At 37.7% G+C, this 24,410-nt stretch overlaps 1 protein-coding gene across 10 annotated transcripts in view; it reads left to right on the top strand.

Moving 5' to 3' along the window:
* The window catches only part of erc2 (ELKS/RAB6-interacting/CAST family member 2), an 846,554-nt gene that overhangs the window by 501,576 nt on the left and 320,568 nt on the right, over positions 1–24,410 (top strand). For 9 of the 10 annotated variants that reach the window (XM_087994311.1, XM_087994312.1, XM_087994315.1 and 6 more), the window contains 2 exons: positions 1,939–2,074; positions 22,995–23,126. In XM_087994311.1, the coding sequence (XP_087850437.1) occupies positions 1,939–2,074; positions 22,995–23,126 (268 nt within the window). The remainder of the gene's footprint in view (positions 1–1,938; positions 2,075–22,994; positions 23,127–24,410) is intronic. The other variant, XM_087994316.1, reaches the window with a different exon arrangement.

The raw sequence follows: 24,410 nt of genomic DNA, 5'->3' as shown, positions 1-24,410 counted from the left end.
GTCAACCACACTCCAATGATGGCAAGATAGTAAACTGAATTTAATAGAAAAAATAAGCCTTGTTTTTGAAGTTTTATATCTAAAACTGGGGAAAAAAATTGTCCCTCATTCAGATGTTATCACTTAAATAGTCTAAAAATTAGTGAGAAAGTACTTTTTCTTTGAAAAGTACTTCTTGCACCAACAAATCACTGATATGAAATTTTATAATACAGTGGATTAAGCAATACTTGGCATTTCTATATCTATCTGCTAAAATATTCCACTTTCTGTTTATGCTAATAATTAAATACTTAATGAATCCTCTGTGTATCTTATGATTCCAACCATTGTGTCACATAATGTTTACATTAATAATTCAGATTTAAAATAACTTTCATCAGTTTAGTTTACTCTGTGTAAATATATCAAATGCTTTGTGGATTCAGAATGTTCAAACTGATATACTGAAAATTACTTTTTAATGTAATGTATAGCTTCGGTATTTGACAACTTTAGTCTGAACTTTGTTCCAATGTTTGTAGACTCTTTAGTTTGATTATAAGCAGTTAAACTTAAATAACTTGTGTGTAGGATTTCTTTAACAAAAGCAGAAATTGCTGCAGAACCTTGGCAGGCTTAGCAGCACCTGTAGACGGAAAGCAGAGCTAATATTTCAAGTTCTTATTCTGAAGAAGGACGATTAGACTTGAAACATTAACTCTGCTTTCTCTCCACAGAGGCCGTTAGACCAGTTGAGTTTCACAAGCAATTTATGCTTTGTTACAGATCTTCAGATCTACAATTCATTGTTTTATTGTAGCATTTCTTTATTCGGACGCAACATTGATAGCACCATTTCCTAAAATGTCAAGTAGTTGTGTAAATTTGCTTGAAATATGATGAATTGTTCTGAGAGAACTTTGTCAAATGCAGTGCAAGTCATGTGAACTTCTCACAAAGGGCAACTAAATTATAATTTAACAACCATAATTAAGAATATCAAGCTACTACTATTATGTGCTCAGAATACTCTATTTATTGTCTATGGTAAGAGTAACAAATGGATCCAATTAAACAATTAAATTTGAAGGGATATATTTGCATCATATTCTTGTAAGTATATTACAATATTGAACACTGGTCTCCCTTCTCCAGGAAAGATGTTGTGAAACCTCAAAGGGTTCAGAAACGATCTATAAGGATGTTGCCAGGGTTGGAGGATTTGAGCTATCGGGAGGGGCTGAATAGGCTGGGGCTGTTTTCTCTGGAGCAGAGGGGTGACCTTATAGAGGTTTATAAAATCATACGGGGCATGGATAGGGTAAATAGACAAGGTGTTTTCTCTGGGATGAGTGAGTCCAGAACTAGAGGGCATAGGTTTAGGGTGAGAGGGGAAAGATATAAAAAGGACCTAAGGGGCAACTTTTTCACACAGAGGGTGGTGTATGAATAAGTGAGTTTCCAGAGGAAGTGCTGGAGGCTGGTACAATTGCAACATTTAAAAGGTATTTGATTGGATATATAAATAGCAAGAGTTTAAAGGGATATGGGCCAAGTGCTGGCAAATGGGATCAGTTTAGGATATCTGGTTGGACCAAAGGGTCTGTTTCCATGCTGAGTATCTCTATGACACTATAACACAAAACATTCCGAGGCACTTCTATTGCTGCATTTGTAGAGAGAAAGCAGAGTTAATGTTTCAAGTCCAGTGACACACAAGTAATAAATTTCCAGAACATTTGGTCTGTTCAGGTATTCCTGCTGTCATGTTTATCAAAGAATTTGGAAAGGTAGGTGCAATGCCTTCCTGAACCAGTCAAAGCATCAAGTGTAATGCAAACTAGCTTCTGAAATGTTGAATTGATTGAGTTTGAGGAATGGACAGTGAGAAAATAATATGGTAACATTTTCTCATTAACCTATGTTACTTGAGTAACTCTTATTTATAATTTTTAGACAAGTAAAGGATCAAAATAAAAAAGTGGCCAATCTGAAGCACAAAGAGCAGATGGAGAAAAAGAAAAATGCACAATTGTTGGAGGAAGCTCGCAAACGGGAAGACAACTTGACTGATAACTCTCAGCAGATGGAGGTGGGTTGATAGATATCCATTATCCCTGCCTCAGTCCTCCTCATCTTTTCCATTTATACACAGCATTGAATTCATAATGTGCATTTATATTCTCCAGATCCATGGACATTATATATGAATATAAAATAGAGATTCAATCCAAGAAAATTTTTATTGTGTACACCAGCCTACCTAAATTAAAGAACCTGAAGAGCGCACGCAGGAATTTAATCTTGGGATGCTAGTCAAACATATAATTTTCAAAGAATTATGAAGAAAATCAAGCAATTGTTTTGCAAAGTTAGATGTCAAGGCATTCTTGTATCTGCCTTCTACAATGACCAACAATATATTGATGTGACAAAGCAGACTATAAAACTGAGCTATTTCAGTAACAAGGTCCCCAGTCGTTATTTGCTAATGTGATGCTCCCTGACATTCCACAGTGTTTCATTAGATCTGGTGCACAGCGTGTAATGAGTTCTAGTGCAAACTCTTCAAAGATCGGACAAAGGTCAGAGGAATTTTATTAATAGTATTATGAGGTTTAATTTTCAGTGTTTATATATCAAATTTTAAAACTGTTGAGTATCATTTTGCACTATAACTGTTCAAGGAGCAAATTAGAGATTATTTTTCAGTGTTAACCATATCCATTCCAGTGGGAGCGGGCAAGTTAGAAATCTGGCTATTTGTTTTAATGCTGATTGAATCACTTCATATTGTAGTAATAGAGCAGCTAATGTGAGGGAGTGTCTAGCTTTCTGCTTTACAAGGTTTTCATTTGTGATAGCAGCATACGAATGCCCTTTATTTCAGCTGGCTGTATAACCTAGTTTTGTGTCGTAATCTGTGCAAGACTTCTGTGGCAAAATTAGGCAATTGTGATTTACTAATGTTACTTGCTCATATTAACTTTCTGTGATCTATAATAAAGCCCAGCTATCAAGTGAGTTTTCTTTGCACTCTTAAATGTAATATTATAGCAAAGTGATTTGGAAGACATTTCCCCACTTTAGCCGCGCCGGGACACAACCTGACAAATCATCATGATGTTGAATATCAAACACGATTCAAGCTAATTATGTGAACTGAAAATACTTCAGATTCAGTTATTCTCAAAGTTTCGAGATCAGATTATTATAAGAGACAAGTAACATCTAACATATTAAATTACTTTTGTTTCTATGCTTAATAGGTTTTCACAGTTTTGGTGTGTTATGTGCCAAAAAATTGAAATGTGTATCTGACTATGGTTAATATAATCATATGGATTTAAAAGATATCTGAAAATGTAATACTCTGTTCAGTCCTTGATTTACCTACTTAAGCACCACTAATATCTGCTCCATTTAATTTGTTTAGCATGATTAACTTCTTTTTCTCCACCGCAAGCCAGTCGACTTGTGTTAGTTTGCAGTTATTCAATGAATGGACAGTCATGATAGAACGTTAACAGGTGTGTGTTTTTATCCACAGTTTTAAAATATGTTGACCAGACTCCAAGGCTTTTCAACACTGGCTTCAACTCTTCAGTGTCACACTGCTTATTGATTACATTGTTTGTAGTTTTCTGCCGAAGCAGTTTTGCATATCATCAAAGCGAATGCCTTTTAAAATGAGGGTACAAAAAATTAATGCGAGGGCATTTTAATCGCTGTTGTCCTACAGGTTTTGACTGAGAACTCAAAATGTAATTGAATTTTCAGCTTGTTTCGTTTCTCATCATCATGTCTGAGGTAATTTTTAACAGAATATCACTCCCTTAGATCAGCTGCTTAGTATCTCCATGGATGGGGCAGCTGAAAATCCATTTAGTTGCCTGAGTTTCACTGGAATGTGGGAATGGAGATATGGAATAGTGCACCTAACTTTAAACTTCACTTGCGGAGAATATTCTTCTTCAGTCTAATTTTACCTTGTATCGACTTAGAAGTCAACCTTATTGTCTTTTCTGTGAAAAGTTATTTTTCTATTTTGTCATATGATATCAAGTAGGAGTAAGCCTGGTTCCAAATGTGACATTCTAAAGCAGTGAATGAGAATTAGATCAACATCTATAAATGATTAATAAACAAAAGAAAAACAATTCACTGTGGCACATTTCATATTGATCAGTGTTTGAAACCATAGCTTTTGTCGAGTGCCTAAAGTATTAATATTTCAGGGTTATTAATTTGGATGAGTTTGTATGCATTTGTCTTCACTTGACTAGTGGGGGTTCTATTAAGTACTGGATAAATTCCATATGTCCTACTGAAATGTGTTTTGAACCACAGCCAAAGTTTTAAACCTCTGTTCAGGAGAAAAACTCTACCATTGTTGAAAGAATTTAATTTGGAGAAATCTGCAGCTGAAGGGAAAACTCAGGAAGGTTATAAAAGCTAAGTTTGCACAGGTCATTAAAGTCAGTGCAGAGCAAGCTAACGTACAAATATTGACTTCCACAGAGGCAGCTACAAAGCAATATTTATCCCTTTGTAAATTGTGCTGACTTCACAAATTCAGATGTCACAAATGGAAAATATTTCAAGGTACAAAGCAGTCTGGTATTAAATGCAAAAAAATCTGGAGAACATTCTGCACATGGGTAATCTTCAGTAATTTTGAGAGACCAATTACATAACTATAAACCAACAGTGATAGAATTTACTTCAACTGATTATTTTAGTAATTCTTAACAGAAAATTGAGTTTACAGTTTATAGAGATTGAAGTTGCAACTGAAGGCACATGCAGACATATGAAATGGCATAACCGAAATCTATGATTTGTCTTCATGTTTCTATAAAAAACATGACCAACAAGTAATTATTCCTTTCTGGAAGCAAATGAATTAACTCCAAGGCTAAGTGTTTATCAGTAGGAAATGTCCTAAAATGAATTAGGCAGAAAAGGCCATTTTTTTCCTTGTCTCCCAGTAATCCTACTATTAATTAATAATAATAATCCCACAAAGGGTTTACTTAACTAGCTTCAGTTCCTAGTTTTTGTTTAATTGATTCATAGGATGTGAGCATCACTGGCTGGCCAGCATTTATTGCTCATCCCTAGTCACCTTTGAGAAGGTAGTGGCAGGCTGACTTCTCAAACATCTGCAATCCACCTGCTGTAGTTTGACCTGTAATATCCTAAGGGAGGGAATTCCAGGATTTTGACTGTGTTAGTGAAGTAAAGGTGATATATTTCCAGTCTTGGTGGTCAGTGGCTTGGAGGGGAACTTGAAGGTGGCGGTGTTCCCATGTGTCAGCTGCCCTTTTCATCTTAGATGGCAGTGGTCATGGGTTTGGAAGATGCTCTCTAAAGATCTTTGCAGAAAGAAATTCTGTAGTGCATCTTGTAGAGAGTATGCACTACTGCTACTGTGTGTTGGTGATGGAGAGTGTGCATGTTTGTGGATGTGGTGCTAATCAAATGAGCTGTTTTGTCCTGGATGATGTCAAGCTTCTTGAGCTTGTTGGAGCTGCACTCATGCACACAAGTGAGGAATATTCCAACACGTCCCTGACTTGTGCCTTGTAGATAATGGGCAGGCTTTGGGGAGTCAGGAGGTGAATTACTAGCCGCAGTATTCCAAGCTTCTGACCCGATTTTGTAGCAATTGTTTATATGGTGAGTCCAGTTGAATTTCTGGTCAATGGTAACCCCCAGGATGTTGACTGTGGATGATTCAGTCATGGTAACTCTGTCAAGGGGTCGATTGTTTGCAGCATCCAGTGCCTCCATCCGTTTCTTGATATCACGTGGAGTGCATTGAATTGGCTGAGTACTGGTATTTGTAATGCTAGGGACCACTGGAGGAGGTCGCAATGGATCATCTACTTGGCATATCTGGCTGAAATTGCTGCAATTTTAATGGTCAACCACCATTCCCAAATGGATGTGGCAGGACTGCAAAGCTTAGATCTGTGGGATCACTCAGCTCTGTCTATTACTTGCTACTTATGCTGTTTTTTTACACAAGTAATCATGATTAGTAGCTTTACCAGGTTGACACCTCATTTTGAGGTATGCCTGCTGCTGCTGCACTCTCTTTCCCTGTCACTGTTTGCCAGTCTCATTAAAAAAATATGTTGACAGGAATTTCAAGATGCCGTTACGTGATGAAGAACATTTTCAGTTTTGCATTTACTGCCTCATGGACTGGCTAGAGTGTGTTCCTAATAACCCTGTCTTCCAGCACTATTTTGAACAAGGCAATCACATTAGGATGATTGATAATCTTTGAGTTTATAACCAGCATTTGATGATCCCAAAAACTCTGTAATGCACCATCCTGCAAAAGATCCGTTGGTGCAGCACATATTCAAGAAGGCTATTGGAATATTAGCCATTATTTCAGAGGGTTGGGGTATAAGAGTAGGAAAGTGCTACAGCAACTGTACAAAGTGCTAGTGAGACCATGTTTGGAGTATTGTGAACAGTTTTGCTCTTATTTAAAGAAAAATATTTCACTGGAGGCACTTCAGAGCAGATTCACATGATGATTTCTATTGTAGAATTGTATATTCTGTTTAGTAGAGTGGAAAGAAGCCATTTGGCCCATTGAGTTCTGCACTGACCCTCCGAAGAGCATCCAACCCGCTTGGTCCCATAACCCCACATTTTGCATGGCCAATCTACCTAACCTGCACATCTTTGGACTGTGGAAGGAAACTATAACACACGGTGGAAACCCACGTGGTCACGGGAAGAACATGTAGACTCCACACAGACAGTCACCCAAGGCTGGAATCGAGCCTGGGTCCCTGGCACTATGAGGCAGTAGTGCTAACCACTGAGCCATTGTGCCACCCTTTATGAGCGAAGGTTAAACAGGTTGGAAGTCTATTCATTGGAGCTTGGAAGAATGAAAAGTGATCTTATTAAGACAGTTAGAATTCTTAAGGAGCTTGATAGGGTAAGTGCTGAGAGGATGAGCCCCCTCATGGAAAAGGCTCGGATTAGAGAGGTAGTCTCAGAATAAAGGGTTGACAATTTAAGAATGTGATGCAAAAGAACTTTTTCTGAGTCTTTGGAATTCTTTACCACAGACCTATGGAGGCAGAGTCTTTGTGTATATTTCGGGCTGAGACAGATTCTTGACCAGTCGAGATATTGAGGGTTACAGGGAAAAGGCAGGAAAATGAATGTGAGGGATGTCAGTTCAACCATGATCCTGTTGAATATCAGAGCAGGCTCAAGGGGCTGAATGACCTATTCTTCTTATTTCTTGAGTCCTTATGGTCTGATTCAGTCCAATTTTATTAAATTTAGATATGATTTGACCCAAGTGGACTGGGAGCAGCTACCTGCAGAAACAACTATGTCAGAGCAGAAGGAAGCATTCAATAGGAAATAATGAGAGTGTAGGACAAATATATTCCAATAAAGACAAAGAGTGGGACAAAGAACTGGTGGCATAAGAGTTAGGGTTCAAAGTAAAAGAGAAACTTATGGCAGATACTGATAGGTCAATACAACAGAGTTCCTAGAGGAATATAAAAAGAGAAGGGGACCTTAGAAAATAAATTAGGAAATCCAAGCGAGCATTGGCTAGTAAAAAAAGAAAAACTCAAAAGGTTTTTGTGAAACGTATAAAAGAGCAAGAGAATAACTATGGAAAGAATTGTACTATACAGTAATACTTCAGTCTTCACAATTGAAAAGGACAATGCAGGTAGAGAAGAATGAAATATTGGAAGAACTTGACGTAAAATGGAGGGAGTAAATACTTTAACAGCCTTAAATGGGGTAAATCCATAGGCCCGGATGAGTCATAACCGAGGCTGTTGAGGGAGGCATGAGAGGAGACATCAGAAACTGATTTACAGATCCTCTCTGGCCTCAGGTAAGATAAAAGACAACTGGAGGACTGCAAACATTTATAAAAGAGAGTGAGGGTTAGACAATCAGACAAACTTCAGTAGTGGGGAAGTTATCTGCAAGATGCTGAGACATTAAGTAAATGTATGGAGAAGGAAGATAGATTTTTAATTAGTGAATGGGTTGAAGGGTTATGGAGAGCAGCTAGGAAAGTGGAGTTGAAGCCAAGGTGAGATCGGTCATAATCATATCAAATGGCAGAGTGTGCTTGAGAGACTGAACTGCCTGCTCCTGTTTCTTATGTTCTATGTTTAAATCTGTGGGACAGAATTAATCTGCACTTGGAGAAATATGGGTTCATCAGGGATAGCCAGCATGGATTTGCTGAAGGAAAGTCATATTTAACAAATTTGAATGCATCTTTTAAGGAGGTATCTAAAAGTGTTGAGGCTAATAAAAGCAAAAGCAAAATACAGCAAATGCTGGAAATCTAAAATAGAAAGAGAAAATTCTGAAGGAACACAGCAGGTCTGACAGCATCTGTGGGGGAGGAAAACTAATTGACGTTTTGAGTCCAGTATGAAGGACAAATTGAAGATCATATCAGACATATAACATTAACATGTTTCTGAGGCTAATGCAATTTATATAGTCTATGTGGACTGTGACAAGACGTTTATAATGTCCCTCATGTCAGACAGGTCAATAAAGTAAGAGCCCATAGGATCCAAAATTGGCTGAGAGGCAAGAAACAAATGATGATGTTAGAGGGATCTTTGTGTGACTGGAAATCTGTTTCCAGTGGGGTTCTACTGGGCTTGGTGCTGTTGCCCTTGATAATTGTTAAGTACATTAGTAATTTGGACTGAAGGAGACAGAATCAACAAGTTCATAGATGATATGGACATTTTTAGGGTTGTAAACAGTGAGGATAACCATAAACTGCGCAATGATATTAATGCTCTGCTTAGATGGGAAATCGGTGGCAAATGGAATTCAACCCAGAAAAATGTGAGGTAATTCACTTGAAGAGCCAAAAAGGCAACTGATTGCACTGAATGGTATGATCTTGGAAAGTACTGAGAATCATAAGGATTTGGTGTATGTATCTAATGATTCCTGAAGGTAGCAGGGCAGGTAGATAATATGGTTGATGTGGTAGATAATGGCAGGTAGATAAAGAAGACACATGCCATATTTGCATTTATTAACCAAGACACAGAGTAAAAGAACAGGGAAGTTACGCTTGAACTGTATAAAATGCTGGTTAGACCACAACTTGAGTACAGTTCTGGTCACCAAATTATAGGATTGCATTAGAGAGGGAGCAGAGGAGATTTGCCAATATGTTGCCTGACCTTCAATGTCTGAGCAATGAGGCAAGATTTAATAGGCTGGGATTGTTTTCCTTCCTGCCTGAGAAGGAGCCTGATAGAGTATGAGGGGCGAGTAGGAAGGCAGTTTTCCATGAGTTGTGGGGTCAATAAACAGGGGTATCAATATAGGTTAAGAGGTAGAAAGCTAAGAGTAGAGTTAAGGGTGGTAGGAGTCTGAAACTTATTGCCTGAGAGGGTGATAGAGTCAGAAATTTTCAACAATGATATTCATTTGCATTGCCGTGGCCTTCAGGGCTATGGGCCAAGAGTTGGGAAATAGGATTACTGTAATGTGACTTGTATATGATAGCTTCCTCATATTCTGCTTATATCTATCTAAATTGACAGACCAAGTTTACATTTTCACCAGAGACAGTGCTCGTGACCTTACGTGGCACATTTGCTCAAGGGCCAGCTGCACCAGGCACACTGCTGGCAAGGTTTCGGGGTGGTTATACCACGTGCTCGCACTAATGGCATTGTCCAACCAAAGAGGACTTCCGTGATTTTGGTACAGAAGCTAATAACTGGATGCCCGTCATGCTCTGATCGTTCGGAAGACACTGAGGCCATCCAGCCACTGATGACTGAGACAAAGGCTGCTGACTGTCAGAGAAACAGATTAGCGTGCTCCAGTTTCCACACGTTCAGGAAGATAGATGAAGCTACCTTATATTCTTTCATTGTAAAGCATAGAGTTTTAGAAAACAATATTATATGTGTGTATACAGTGAAGTAGGGTAAGGGCTTAGTTAGGGAGGGAATTTGCAGCAAAAGGGTTAATATTACCTTAACTTAAAGAATTGCAGCAGAGGTTTAGGAAAGAAATGTGCTCATGTCATAATGACGACAGACCACATGGAACTGGGGACTGTCAGGTTTCAGCAGGATGCACTCTCTTACCATACCTCACAATAGATACATTTAATAAAGCCTATTAATATTTAGTCAAGAGATTAGATATTACATCATTACATTAGATTTGCTACTTGGTGCACATGAACAAGAGATTTAGATACTTACCTTCGCAGATAATACTAAAACTAAATTGTCAATTGCATTTCACTGTTTTAACTGAAGTCACTTGGAGCAAATGTTGATTAAAATTAGAACATCTTTAGCTTCACTTAACAGTGTATGGCATACCTATTTAAACCATAATTGTAATTTATAATTATGCCTTAGTTAAAGGTTTGAACTTTGCATTAAGAATAACAAGGAGGTTATGTCTACATTGTTAGTTAAAACTCAAGTGGACAGCAACCCTGTGGGCACAGTTAAATGTCAAAATGAGGAAGTTTTTGTCTAGGTTACCCTATTCCTCTGGAAATTTTGCCACGCTACTATCTTGTCAAGGGAATCTGCCTTAAAGCATGTAGAACATTCCAAGTTGCTGCACTTAGGTAATAGATAACCACAAAACTTGCCAGAGAAGGCTAGGCTTTGTGATTCAAGTGAAAATGAACTTATAATTATGTGTTAACTTTAAATTAGCTCCAGACAACCTTTCTGATGCTCAAAATTAACTTTAACTGCAAAACCTCATTCCTTTATTAAAGTTATAAATTTAAAATAGAAAGACATTTTCCTTGCCTGCTATCTGTCTGGTCTAATCCCACCTTTCTGTCCCTCTTGGTGTATTTGCTTTCTGTACTTGATTTGTAATTAAGTTAAATATTTTATTTTATACTTCCTGGTTCAGATTCTGCTCAACTCAGTAATAATTCTTCAATCTGATTGATTAAAGAGCACATCAGTGGTTTGTCCTGTTCACACAGAACTAATATCCTCTGTAGGGGGCACTGTGCTGAAATGACTTTCCAGTTACAACCAATTCCAGTGCAAAACCTGTGGACAAGTGTTAGTGTCTTGAACAGCTGGTACAGCTCATTTTCCACTGACCACAAAATGCAAGCCAATGCTTCTGTGCCACAAATATTAAATGCAGGAAGAGATAATCTAATCAGAGTTTACAGCGGACGATTGAGCTACAGTCAGACATTGAGTGCCAATTGGAATTTTTATATCCCATGTTTAGCTATTAAAACAGCATGACACCTTCTTTGTGATCAAAACCTTGGTTAGCAGATGTGCCTTATTATAGTAGTTGAAAATGGAGACAAATATGTGAACTGTCTTAAATTATGAAAATAATGTATGCTAAGCTAATTACTGCAGTTTTATGATACAACTGGATCATTGCAAAGTTTTAAAGGTTTTTGGTAAGATTCACTATATTTTCTATGATGAATGTGCAAATCCTGCATAGAGATTTCTCCACAGTTCCAATATCACTATGAAAATATGCTTCAATGAGAACTATATATATATATATAGAGTTCTCATTGAAGCATATTTTCTTAGTGATATAATGGGGGAACCTTATTCCTTCCTTACTCATTGATATGAGAAAATCAGACTGATATTAATATTATTTATTTTGAACCTTAGATAACACTAAATAAATCTTTTTGGGAATTTGCTAGAATCCATTATTAGGAAAGAAACAACATCATTTAGAAAATCTTAGCGCAATCAAATAAAATCAATGTGGTTTTATGAAAAGAAAACCATGATTAACAAATTTGCTGGAACTCATTAGGTTGTATTAAGCAGATTTGATAAAGGGGAACCAGCAGATGTAGTGTATTCAGATTTCCAGAAGGCATTTGCTTAGGTGACATGTAAAAGATTATTGTGTAAGATAGGAGCTCATTGTATTGGCAGTAATGTATCATGGAGTGAGGATTCATTAACACACAGAAAACAGAGTTAGGCTTATTTTTTTTCAGGTTGGAAAGACATGGAGATTGGAGTGCGACAAGGATCAGTCTAGAGCCTCACATATTTATCATCTGTATTAATGACTTGGAGGAGTGGACAGAATGTTATGTATTCAAGTTTTCTGATATAAAAGTAGGTGGGAGGACATGATGTGATGAGGCAATGAGAAATCTACAGGGTAATACAGATTGGTTGAGTGAGTGGGCAAAACTTGGAAGGTAGAGTAGGAAAATGTGAAGTCATCAACTTTGGGAAGAATCAAAAGGTGGGCTATTATTTAAATGGAAAGACTCTACATAGGGATCTGGGAGTTCTTATGCATGAAGCATGAAACATTACCATGCATGTACAGTAAATGGTTAGAAGACAAATGGAATTTTGGCCTTTATTGCTAGGAGGTTGGAGTTTATAAATAGGGAAGTCTTTGTTACAACTGTACAGAGTGTTGCTGAGTCTATGCCTAGAGTACTATGTACAATTTTTGTCCCTGTATTTAAGAAAGGATACACCAGCATTGGCGATGGTTCAAAGCACATTCACTGGGCTGATTCCTGAGATAAAGGCTGACTTATCAAGAACAGCTAAACAAATTAGACTTTTATTCATTAGAGTTTAGACAAATGAATGATAATCCTGTTGAAACATTCTAAGGGGGCTTGACAGGTTAGTTGATGAGAAGATGCCTTCAATTGTGGAGAATCTTACCAAGAGTTCATACTCAAAGAATAATTGTTTAAAGTTGAGACACAAAGCAATTTCTTTTCCCAGAGGATAATGAATGTTTGGAATTTTCTTACCCAAAAAATTGAGGAGCCATGAACACTGAAAGTATTTTCTCAGGGTGTGGATAGATTTTTGAATTATCGTGGAGTTGAAGGCTGTGATGAGCTGGTGCAAAAGAAATTTTGAGGCCTGGGACAGGTCAGCCACAATCTGTGTCATGTGACACAGTGTGACTGAGCAGACAAAACTCCCTACTCCTGCCTTATGTTTTTATGGTTGTTATTCAGTTTTCATAACACATGCTTAATCTGATGTGATAGAACTAACTACTGCAATTTATTATTCATCCTGCCAGGAAGTCTGTTTCAGTATGGCATGCTTGTCAATCTTATGCCACCTTTGCACATAGACTACGGTTTGAATAAAATCGCTTTGAGAATCCATCATCCACGTATGCCTGGTTAGACCTCTCTCTTTGCTGCCCTCCACCATGGCTCTCCAGAAGAGCTATTAGCAGTGTTTTAACTCTGATCAAATATCAAGCTATGTTTTCTTGTAATTTCAAGTACCTCTTCTTTTATTAAGTTAAAAATCACACAACACCAGGGTTATAGTCCAACAGGTTTAATTGGAAGCACACTGGCTTTCGGAGCGACGCTCCTTCATCAGGTGATTGTGTGCTTCCAATTAAACCTGTTGGACTATAACCTGGTGTTGTGTGGTTTTTAACTGTGTACACCCCAGTCCAACACTGGCATCTCCAAATCATGACTCTTATTTTAGGGTCTGTATATTGAACTTTTAATATGTATCTTACAATCCACTTTTCAAAGTGTTTTCATGTATATAGAGCTTTACTTACTGTTCAGGAATTTGAGGCAGGCAGAAAAATGGACTATCTTTAAGTTTTTTTTTCCTTGTTTCAATCTTGAGTTGGCACATTCTTCAACTTCACAAAATTACCTCCAGCTATCTCTATCATTTTTCTTAATTCTGCACTGTGTCTGCTATCTTCTTTTACCCCTTGTTCCAGTGTGGCCCATCCACTTCAATCTCGATACCTGATCCTTCTAACATATTCCTTCTGACCGCCATTAATTTTGGCCCTTTTGATGTTTTGATTCCATAAGTAGTGCAGTGCTGTGTTGTCAGCATACTTCAAGTTTATATTCATGCCTGAAACTTCTATTCCTGATAGTACATCTATTTCTTTGAATATTTGCTCTGTACACAGATTGAGTAATTTTGCTGACAATATGCACATTTGTCAAATGCCCTCAGGAGGAGGCTTATTGGTATTGTCATTGATATTAACACTCTGGGGCATGGGTTTCAATGCTAGCACGGCAGATTGTGAAATTTAAATTCAATTTATAAATCTGGAATTGAAAGCTATTTTGATGGTGACCATGAAACTATTGTTGGTGGTCTAACAGCGTCCCTAATGTGTTTTAGGGAAATAAAATCTGCCATCCTCACTTGATGTGGCCTACGTGTGACTCCAAATCAACAGCAATGTGGTTGACTCTTAACTGCCCACTGAAAATGTCTAGCAAGCCACTCCGCTGTATCAGACAGTGACATTGTATAATAAATGGAGCAAAACAAGATGGACCAAGGCACAAGAAGCAAAAGTGGCACACATAACCTTGTTGCTCCTACTAAGTGTTCCTTATTAACATTTGTGCTTTGTGCCAAGATTGGGAGAGATGCCCTACAAGTTAGTCAAGCCTTGGCAGCCTGACATTATCTGTCAGGTTTGATTCTCCGAAATGACTAAGAATCCTGACTTTGCCATCAGCATTTTTCAGTTTTCTGTATCTCTCGCCAGGTCAGGACACCAGGGGTACAGTTATATACATTTGAGAAGGAATTGGTCTGGGAGTCATCAATTTTTACATCTCTTGGTATTAGATCAAACGTGGGCAACGAAAGCTGTGGCAGCCTAGCATCTATTGCCCCTTCGCATGAATCTGTACTCCTCCATGATGAACACCACATGGAGGGTGGACTAAAGGTGGAAAGGGCACAGGATTACTGTGTGAAAGACTATAATGTCTATCATCACATGTGGCTGCGTAGTATGGCTGCTGACCCAAAATGTCAGAGTTCTAAAGGATATGGCTACAAGGATAGTCTGTGGCAGGTAGTGAGGGAACCAACTAAAGAGAAAATCTTATTTGATTATGTTTCCACCAAGTTACCTGTAGCAGATGCACCTGTTTGGGGTGGCATGGTGACTCAGTGGTTCGCACTACTGCCTCACCAGGGACTCTGGTTTGATTCCAGCTTCAGGTAACTGTCTGTGTGGAGTTTGCATGATCTCCTCATGTCCAGTGTGGTTTCCATCGGGTTCTCCGGTTTCCTCCCACAGTCCAAAGATGTACAAGTTAGGTGGATTGGCAATACAAAATTACCCATAGTGTTCAGAGATATGTAGGTTAGGTACATTAGCATGAAAATGCTGAGTTACAGTGATATAGTCTGGGTGGGATACTCTTCAGAGGGTTAGCATGGACCTATTTGGCCGAATGGTCTGTTTCGGCGATTGGCCTGTTTCCACGCTGGGGGAATTCTATAAAACGTCTGTCTTTAAAAAAAACCGTTTTGGTCGGTGTGATTAATACCCAGCCCTTGTGGAGACTAAATCCTGCCTTTATATTGAGGATACCCTCCATTGTGTCATGTTGCATTCTGACTGGGGTAGATTTTGAACACAGCAAGCAAGTAAACTCTTAAGTATCCATGAGACATTGGGCCGTCAGCAGAATAGTTTTCAGTCATAATCTGTAATCTCATGGATTGGTGTTTTCCCACTCTACCTTTAATATTATGGTAGGGGATCATCCTGGTTCAGTGAAGAGTGAAGGAAGGCCTGTCAGGACCAACACCAGTCTTAGCTAGAAATTAAGTATCATTCTGATGAAGCTACAATGCATGACTACTTGCATGCTAACTAGCATGCTAAACAAACCCGCAACCAGCGTTTCAGAACTCAGCTCTGCAGTACTATCATATCGATTCATAAATGGTGGTGGGCAATTAGACAGTTAATCAGAGGAGGAAGTTATGCAAGTATCTCCATCCTCAATGATGAGGTAGCCCAGCATATCAGTACAACAAACAAGGCTGAAGCATTTTCAGGCACCTTCAACCAGAAGTGCCAAGTGCATGAACCATCACTGCCTGCCCTTGAGGCATAGAGCTCTACAGCATAGAAACAGATCCTTCAGTCCAATGCGTCCATGCCAAGCAGATGTCCTAAATTAATCTAGTCACATTTGCCAGCATATGGCTCAGATCCCTCTAAAGCCTTCCTATTTATATACCCATCCAGATGCCTTATGAACGTTGTAATTGTGCCAGCCTACACCACTTTGTCTGACAGTTAATTCCATATGAGCACCACCCTCTGTGTGAAAAAGTTGCCCCTTTGCTCCATTTTAAATCTTTTCCCTCTCACCTTAAACCTGTGCTCTCTGGATTCCCCGACCCTGGGGAAAAGACCTTGAATATTCACCCTATCCATGCCTTTCATGATTTTACAATTTTCTGTATGGTCATCCCTCAGCTTCTGAAGGTCCAGGGAAAATAACCCCAGCCTATTCAGCCTCTCCCTATAGCTCAAACCCTCCCACCTCAGCAACAGACCTGTAAAGCCTTTCTAAACCCAGAGATTCCAAAGATCACAGATGCCAGTCTTAAACCAATTTGATTCACTCCACCTGATATCAAGAAATGTCTGAAAATGTTAGGTATAACAAAGGCTTGTGGGCCTTGACAAAATTCTGGCAATTGTGTTGAGTCTTGTGATCGGGAATTATCTGTGCCCCCAACCAAACTGTTCCAGTGTAGTTGCAACACTGGTACGTACCAGGCAATGTGGAAAATTGCCAAAATATGTCCTGTTGGCAAAAAGTTGGATGAATCCAACCCAGCAATAAACACCCAATCAGTCTAACCTCAATCATCAGCACTCTGTTAGACAATGTTGCATACAGTGCTATCAAGCAGTACTTAGAAAACAATAATCTGCTTATTTAAATTTGGCTTAAATCCCACCATGCCCACGCACCTCCTGAACTCATCACTGCTTTGGTCCAAATGTGGGCAGAAGAGGTGGACTCAAGGAGAGATATGGGTGACTGCCCTTGACAAGAAGATTGCATTTGACTAAATGTGGTATTAAAGAGTCCTAGCAATACTGGAGTCAGTGGGAATTTGGGTGTGGGGGATCTTTCCACTGTTATTGTCTTACCTAGAAAAAGGATGATAATTATCATTGGCACTCAGTCAGTTCAGTTGGAGGACATTGTATGACTGTCTGACTCTAATCAATATACAACAAAATTATTTAATATTTAATAATAAGATTGATGAGAGAATTTAATAATATGCACAACAAAAAGTAATTAATATTTACTTCATGTTTTGGCCCTGAAACATGAACTTAACAGATGTGGGATGATGTCAATTTTATTAGTAATAATTACTGACTCATTTTTAAATTCTGCTACATCGATTAAATGTGACTTATTTCCTGTATGTTGTTTCATGGTTTAAACTTGTTCCGCAGGAAGGATTCAGCAACCTGACTGATTGGAATATCTTGCTGATGTATTGCCCTGTTCAGACACCAGTTTCCTTTTAGAAGATACTATTAAAACAATTGCTAGATGACTGAAAGTCTCTAATGATGAGCCTGAGGAACTATGCAAGGTGAACGGAAGCATTGCTTGTTCCAGAAAGAACATATCAAATGCATCTGTGTACGCAACAAGGGAAAATAATCATTGTTAATAATCATATACATTTCTGCTGCACACTTGTACTCAAGATTAAGAGGCTATATTACTGAATATTTAAATCATTGTACAGAATTTGATTATTGCTTACAAAAAAGCACCATTTTGATGAAGCTTTTCATGTTGCAATAATTAGGATGATTTGCAAGAAAACTAATGTATCAAAGCAACATTCATAAGCATGAGGAGAGTGCTGATTCATGGGCAAGTGGATTCTGGCAGAGGTGTTGCCATGGAGAATACACCAATTATTGATGACTGACTGTCAAGCTTGTTTAAATTTTAACAAGCAGGTTGACTCTGGTCAAGGTGTTGCCTTGAGAAATGAACCAGTGAATGCTGTCACCCATTTTTGGAATAGTCATAGTGCACATTTGCATTCTTTCTGTCTAAGAACAGCAGGACCTTGTCTATTCATATTGTCTCTTCTAATATTGCAGATGTGCCACACTGCAAGCCTGACTGACAATCCCAAATTGTTTCTCAGCGTAATATTTGTTACACAGGGATTATTTAGCAATGTTTCCATCCGAAGAAACACGTCTGATGTTGGTCACTGAGAGTTTTGCCCGTACAGGGTGGATATCAGCCAAGTGGATGTCATGATTGAAAGGTTCACTACTACTTTCTACCATGAATCTATCCTTGCTGCACTAAATATATATTGGGATTCCTACAGCTCCATGCAATATAAGATTGGTCTTATCAATAAGCAGTACATCTTTCCATATTTTAAATGTGGATTGAAATAAGAAAAACATTGTTTTGAAACAAAGGATTGCTGCAGATTTGAAAGCAGGTAACTGAATATTTATTGTATCACTGTTTACATAGCCACTGGTTTCAGCAGTGGTTGAAGTATGGTTGCAGACAAACAGGAGCCAAGCAGTTTGGTTGGTTCAAGTAGCTATTTGGTCTATGGACAAAATATCATTTATTGATGATAAAGGCCTTCTCCCTTCTTACACTTGTGTTCTAGGCTATCTGAACAGCTTGGGCAGTAAACATGATTCAGAGAAGCTTTCAGACCTTCACCAGCTTGAGCTGTCTCTTTTCTCTGTAGTAAAAGCCAGGAAAATCCTCCAATTCAGCACTGCGCTCTTGAACTGTCCTACCTGTCCATCTTCCTTTCTACTGTCTGCTCCATCCTCTACTCGGACCTATTTCCATTACCTCCCCACCTTCATCCACCTATCGCATTCCTAGCTACCTTCTTCCCCCCTCCTCCCAGCACCACCATCTCCCATTTATCTCTCAGCCTCTTTGGGCCCCCCTCACATTCCTGATGAAGAGTTTATGCTCGAAACATCGACTGTCCTGCTCCTCGGATGCAGTCTGACCTGCTGTGCTTTTCCAGCGCCACACTTCATGGCTCTGATCACCAGCATCTGCAGTCCTCACTATCTCCAAATTGTATAAAACAACCTTGTTCATTACAAACTGGGTACTGACTGGCCAACCAGCACATGCTTGAACATGTACATGCACAGAGCCTGATCCAAATCAACAAAATAGGTGATGACTGTTCTTTGATTCATTCTTAGAGTAGTATATTAACCAATCAGAGTCAACCTGTCAGGTTTACAGTTTAAACAAAGTTTTACAATTAACTGTCAGTCACCATTCTCTGATGCATTTGCCTGGCAATGCCTCTACCGATCAGACTTGAGTAGCCAACAAATCAGACCTGTTATACAGCATAAATGTTGATTTCTGCTTGGTATTCTTGCAAATTATACTGAGTACATCATTGGTCATAACCCAAGTCCAATTTAAATTATTCCAATGTTGACAGTAAAATTGAAGTCAGTATGTAGGTTTGAAAAACTGAGATCATTTCAAATGTTGAGTATAGTTATGTTTACAATGTTATAGTCACAATTTAGAGTCATAGAGATGTACAGCACAGAAACAGACCCTTTAGTTCAACTCTTCCACGCCAGCCGGATATACTAAATTAATCTAGTCCCATTTGCTAGCAGATGGTCCATATCCCTGTAAATGCTTCATATTCATATAACCATCCAGATGCCTTTTAAATGTTTAATTGTACCAGCCTCCACCACTTCCTCTGGCAGTTCATCCTATACACGCACCACCCTCTGTGTGGAAAAAGTTGCCCATTAGGTTCCTTTTATATCTTTCCCCCCTCACCCTAAACCTATGCCCTCTAGTTCTGGGAAAAGACCTTGTCTATTTACCCTATCCGTGCCCCTCATGATTTTATAAACCTCTATATAAGGTTACTCCTCAGCCTCCAACACTCTGGGGAAAACAGCCACAGTATATTCAGCCTCTCCCTATAGCTCAAATCTTCAACCCTGGCAACATCCTTGTAAATCTTTTTTGAACCCATTCAAGTTTCACAACATCTTTCCTATAGCAGGGAGACCAGAAATGCACACAGTATTCCAACAGTGGCCTAACCAATGTCCTGTACATCAAAAACACAACCCCCTAACTCCTATACTCAATGCTCTGACCAATAAAGGAAAACATACCAAATGCAATTAGTATTTTGAATTTGGAATTCTGGTTTCCTTGCCAATTATGTAAACAAGATTGACCTAGATTATGGCTAATGAAATCCCAGCAACGTATAGTCCCTGAATTGTAAGAGTCCTCGAGTATTGGGAATATATGCCGTGTTTCTGGCAACCATCATCTTACTTCACTGAGAACATAGATGTGTTTAACAAGTTCCTTTGACTCAACCATGCTTCCAAACATTGTTTTAACATTAATCTGGCAATTCATAATAACATATTCAAGTTTATATTGATCTAACACCTTCAGTGTGGAGGTGGTGGAGAACCTTTTATTGCAACATCAGAAATGTTGCAAATCAGAGTGTGGCTATAACTCATAGCCCTCTATTACTGCAGAGACTTCAATTACTAAATTAAAGTGGTGCTGTTTTGTGTAAAAGTATGTGTTAGGAAATCCTTTCAATTTTTATTACTGCAGAGCATGATAACATATATTGCATTGAAATTCTTTGCAGTATTTCAACATGATGACATTTTGATAAGTAACATATAAGTTTTCACATCCACTATATAAGGAGGACATGCTGCTGTAAAAATCATGATTCACTCTATTACTATGGTTTTACCATGGATTCACTTTAAAATTGCTGAAATAGACACATAAACAAATTTACTAGATTAAACAATCAACAATCATATGGTACTATTAATTGAATCAATTAAGTATAATATGGTTTGGACTAAGGTTTAACTTGGGTACAACTTTATTTTCAATTGATTCATCATGAGTAATTTTTTTCATTGTTTTGAGCTAAAACATGAATGTTAACTAGTAAAATGTTTGTTTTGAGCGCATGAGGACAACAAAATCTGAATAAATTCTTCAATTTAGGATATCCTGTAATCATTCAAAAATATAATTGGTTTACATAATTTATTTCAATATGAATGGCAGTTTAACTTTTGAGTAAGTTATGTTGAAGATAGGATTGACAGATAAAGGTAACACAGTAGATGTAGATCTGTTTTTAATTGATTTTCAGTAAAATATTTCCTTCGTTATTAAAGTTTAGTCATATGGTGTAAGATTAAGTGTAGCAACATGGATAGAAAGGTGGCTTCAGGCAAAAAATAAGTGGAGATCATGACTTGAATTGATGATAAATTGGATGTTTGATATCCCCATGGTTCACAATTCTGAATATTGACAATTTTGATTTGGACAAAGCCAACATAATATTGAAAGCTGCTGATTATGAAAAACAACATAATCATAAAAATTGAGATCATGGACAGCTTAATAGAAATAGAACAGTAAATGCAATTTAGTGCTAAGATAATGATTTTGAGAGGAACAACATGAAATAGAAACATCTGCTAAAGGGTTTGGATAAATGGAGACTGAGGGATTGAAATCCATAAAAGTGCTGGTCTAAGTATTGGACATGTAAATGCCCAATAATAATTTGAATTTTAAATCTAGTGTATAAAACATAACGATGATGAGGAACAATACATTTGTTGAAAGACAATGGTTATGCCACATTAAAAAGAATATACAGATGTTTTGAAGAGAATGTAGATTCAGAAGATGAAATCTGACACCGTTACATTGCAGTGAGAAGTTGAGAAGAAATTTAATGAAGGCTTTTTAAATTTTGATAGATTTTCATGGGGCAAATAGGTGACTTTTCTGAAGTCAGTAAAGAGGGGTCATCAGTTTAAAATACTCACAAAGAGATGGAAGACTTGAGTTACTGATAAAATTAAAGGAGGGCTGTGGGGGGGAAAGTGGAATTTATCTTGGATTGGTCCGACCAAGAGCTGATGTGAACACTATGGTTAAATTTCTGGCAGTATGCACTTTTTGTGGTTGAAAGTACTTAAGCATCAGGTAGAAGACTACTTTGTAAAAATGTATATTTTGTTAAGAGTAATTTAAAAGGACATGATACATTCTTTGAACGTTGAATTAAATAGGATAATACATTATAAGGTTTAGATGGGCATGTTCATATAATCTGAATAATGAATTTTGTTTTCATAACAAATATTTTTGCTAAGTATAAAACTAGCTGAAATTGAAAGGATACCACTCTTAAAGTCCATCAATGCCCCATCATATCATTTAGTGTGATTTGAAAAACATAATTGCATAGTTTTCTTAGTGCTCAATAGCATTGTAGTTTCCAAGTTTACATAATATGTCTGCTTTTGTTGTTCACTTTTTTATTACACTTGAAAATTTTAGTTAAAAACAGCCCATCGTGAAGCCTGTATTTGTTTCTCTATAATGTGCTACAACACTACCAATGTCAGGTTCCACATATGGGTTTAAAATTGGCCCTTCATACTGAGATGGATAACACGTTCACTGTTGATTTTAGTAAATTAAATTGCTAGCCTGCTGTCAAATTCAATTTGTATGTTGAATCGGCAATACACAGTGTCCCTGTGTGACCAGCCAGTTCCAACAACAGCTTATGTATCTTTTATTTGTTTTTGTTTTGTTTTCACTTATAGTTGTGAAAAGGGCCATTTTCAAAAGTTAGAAGTCTACAGATCCTTCCCATTTCATGATTTGATTAACTTTCGTCTTAAGTGCACTATTTTTCAATGTCTAGCCTGTAAGCGAACAGTTCTGTACTTTAGACTGAAGTGGCCCTCTCTTAACCTTTTTAATTGCAGCTTTACCTTTGTACTCTTCTTACATTTACAGATGAGCAATAGAAATGTGAAAATTTTGGGCAGAGCACTGACCAGTTCTTTTTTTAATATGTATTAAAAAATTGTTGGTAGATTTTGATAATTTACCTTCATTTTTTTAATCATTTCAGACTTGATCCTGTTATTTTAATCTGAGTAGAGTTGCATAATGAAAACTGTTTGGAGAACCTACTAACAATCTTTTGCAGTTAACCATTGGAGTAATATTCCATAGTTTTCCTGCTTTTTCCCAGGAAACAGTGCAACAGAAAGACGAGAGAATTGAGGAGTTGGAAGAAGCCCTGCGTGAGAGTGTGCAGATAACTGCAGAGAGAGAGGTGATTCTCGCCCAGGAAGAAGCTTCTAGATCTTCTGCAGAGAAACAGGTCTGCATGAGAGAACTTGATTTCATTCTTTGCCCTTGGTGGCTTAATGTCAGGGGACATTCAATGGCTCTTAAAATCCGCCCCCTCCTCTCATATCTTCCCATTGTGTAATTTCTTTTTTTTATAAAAGAGGATTGCTTCATTAATTTTCAATACATACAACATCTTTTACTCCTGAGAAGTCTCAAATGTGGCTTGTGTTGTCTCAACCAATGTGACTCTACTTGCTCAGTGTTTAAAGCATTTTCTGTTTAGTTGTTTCAGTTTCTGTGGTATTTTGATTTATGAACCTTCCAAAACACATAATTAGAGTATACATAACTTTGATTAAACACTTTAGTTAGATGAAAGCTTAATTTCGAAAATATTTCAAATCATCATCTGGAAATTGAGCTTAGTTGTTCCTTTTTTGATATCGTGCAAAGATTTTGAAAATCTAATATTAAATGTGCAGTGCTACATTTCTTTTTTATGAAGTATTTTAAATTTTATTTTACTAAATTGCCCTGCTTAGTTCAGTTCTAAAATCCTGTCTCATGTCTATACAAATAATACAGATTGATATTTGCTCAATAAATGATAGGACATGATAGCAACTTAGATCTCATATAAATACCATATTAAGGATGTGCCTGTTCTGTTTTTCAGTCCATCGGTGATAACATAGTGAGAGAAACAATTCTCTGGGTATGAGAGAACAAATGTTCTGCCACCCAGACACAGAATCCCTTCAAGCTCATGGAAATGTCATCTTTTGTTCATCTTTAGTTTGAATCCTATAGTGTATCTTAATTTGAGCAGCTGGCCAAAATGCTTCATATCCAAAGTGCTTCAGAAAGATTGCTTTTTCGTTTTAGAACTGCAGTAATCTTTACATGTTCTCACACACTCATCATTGAAATATTCATTATTGTTTGCATATTTGCTCCATTGTTGTATCCTGAACTCGGACTCATTGAAACATAGCCCTTGTGTGTCTCCATGAGATCTCATTCCTTCAATGTTGCCGCACTTGTATCCATCACAAACCAGTGATTGTTCCCTGACAGCCTAATAATAAAAGTTCTTTCATGTCCTGTATTTTTCATTCTCTGCAGCCTTCAGCTCGGTTTCATGCAAGAATTGTAAGCATGGAGCCAGGTAGATGAAGAATGAAACTTTTTCAAGTTAAATGCTACTGTGTCTTGGGAGTGTCACTGTATTCACTAAGTTAAAAATCACACAACACCAGGTTATAGTCCAACAGGTTTAATTGGAAGCACACGAGTTCTTCTTCCACTTCTT

Source organism: Chiloscyllium plagiosum, unplaced genomic scaffold, assembly GCF_037043375.1.
Source record: "Chiloscyllium plagiosum isolate Xiang-an unplaced genomic scaffold, Cpla_swu_hap1 HiC_scaffold_14, whole genome shotgun sequence".
NCBI lineage: Eukaryota > Metazoa > Chordata > Chondrichthyes > Orectolobiformes > Hemiscylliidae > Chiloscyllium > Chiloscyllium plagiosum.
This window is presented reverse-complemented; position numbering and strand designations above follow the sequence as displayed.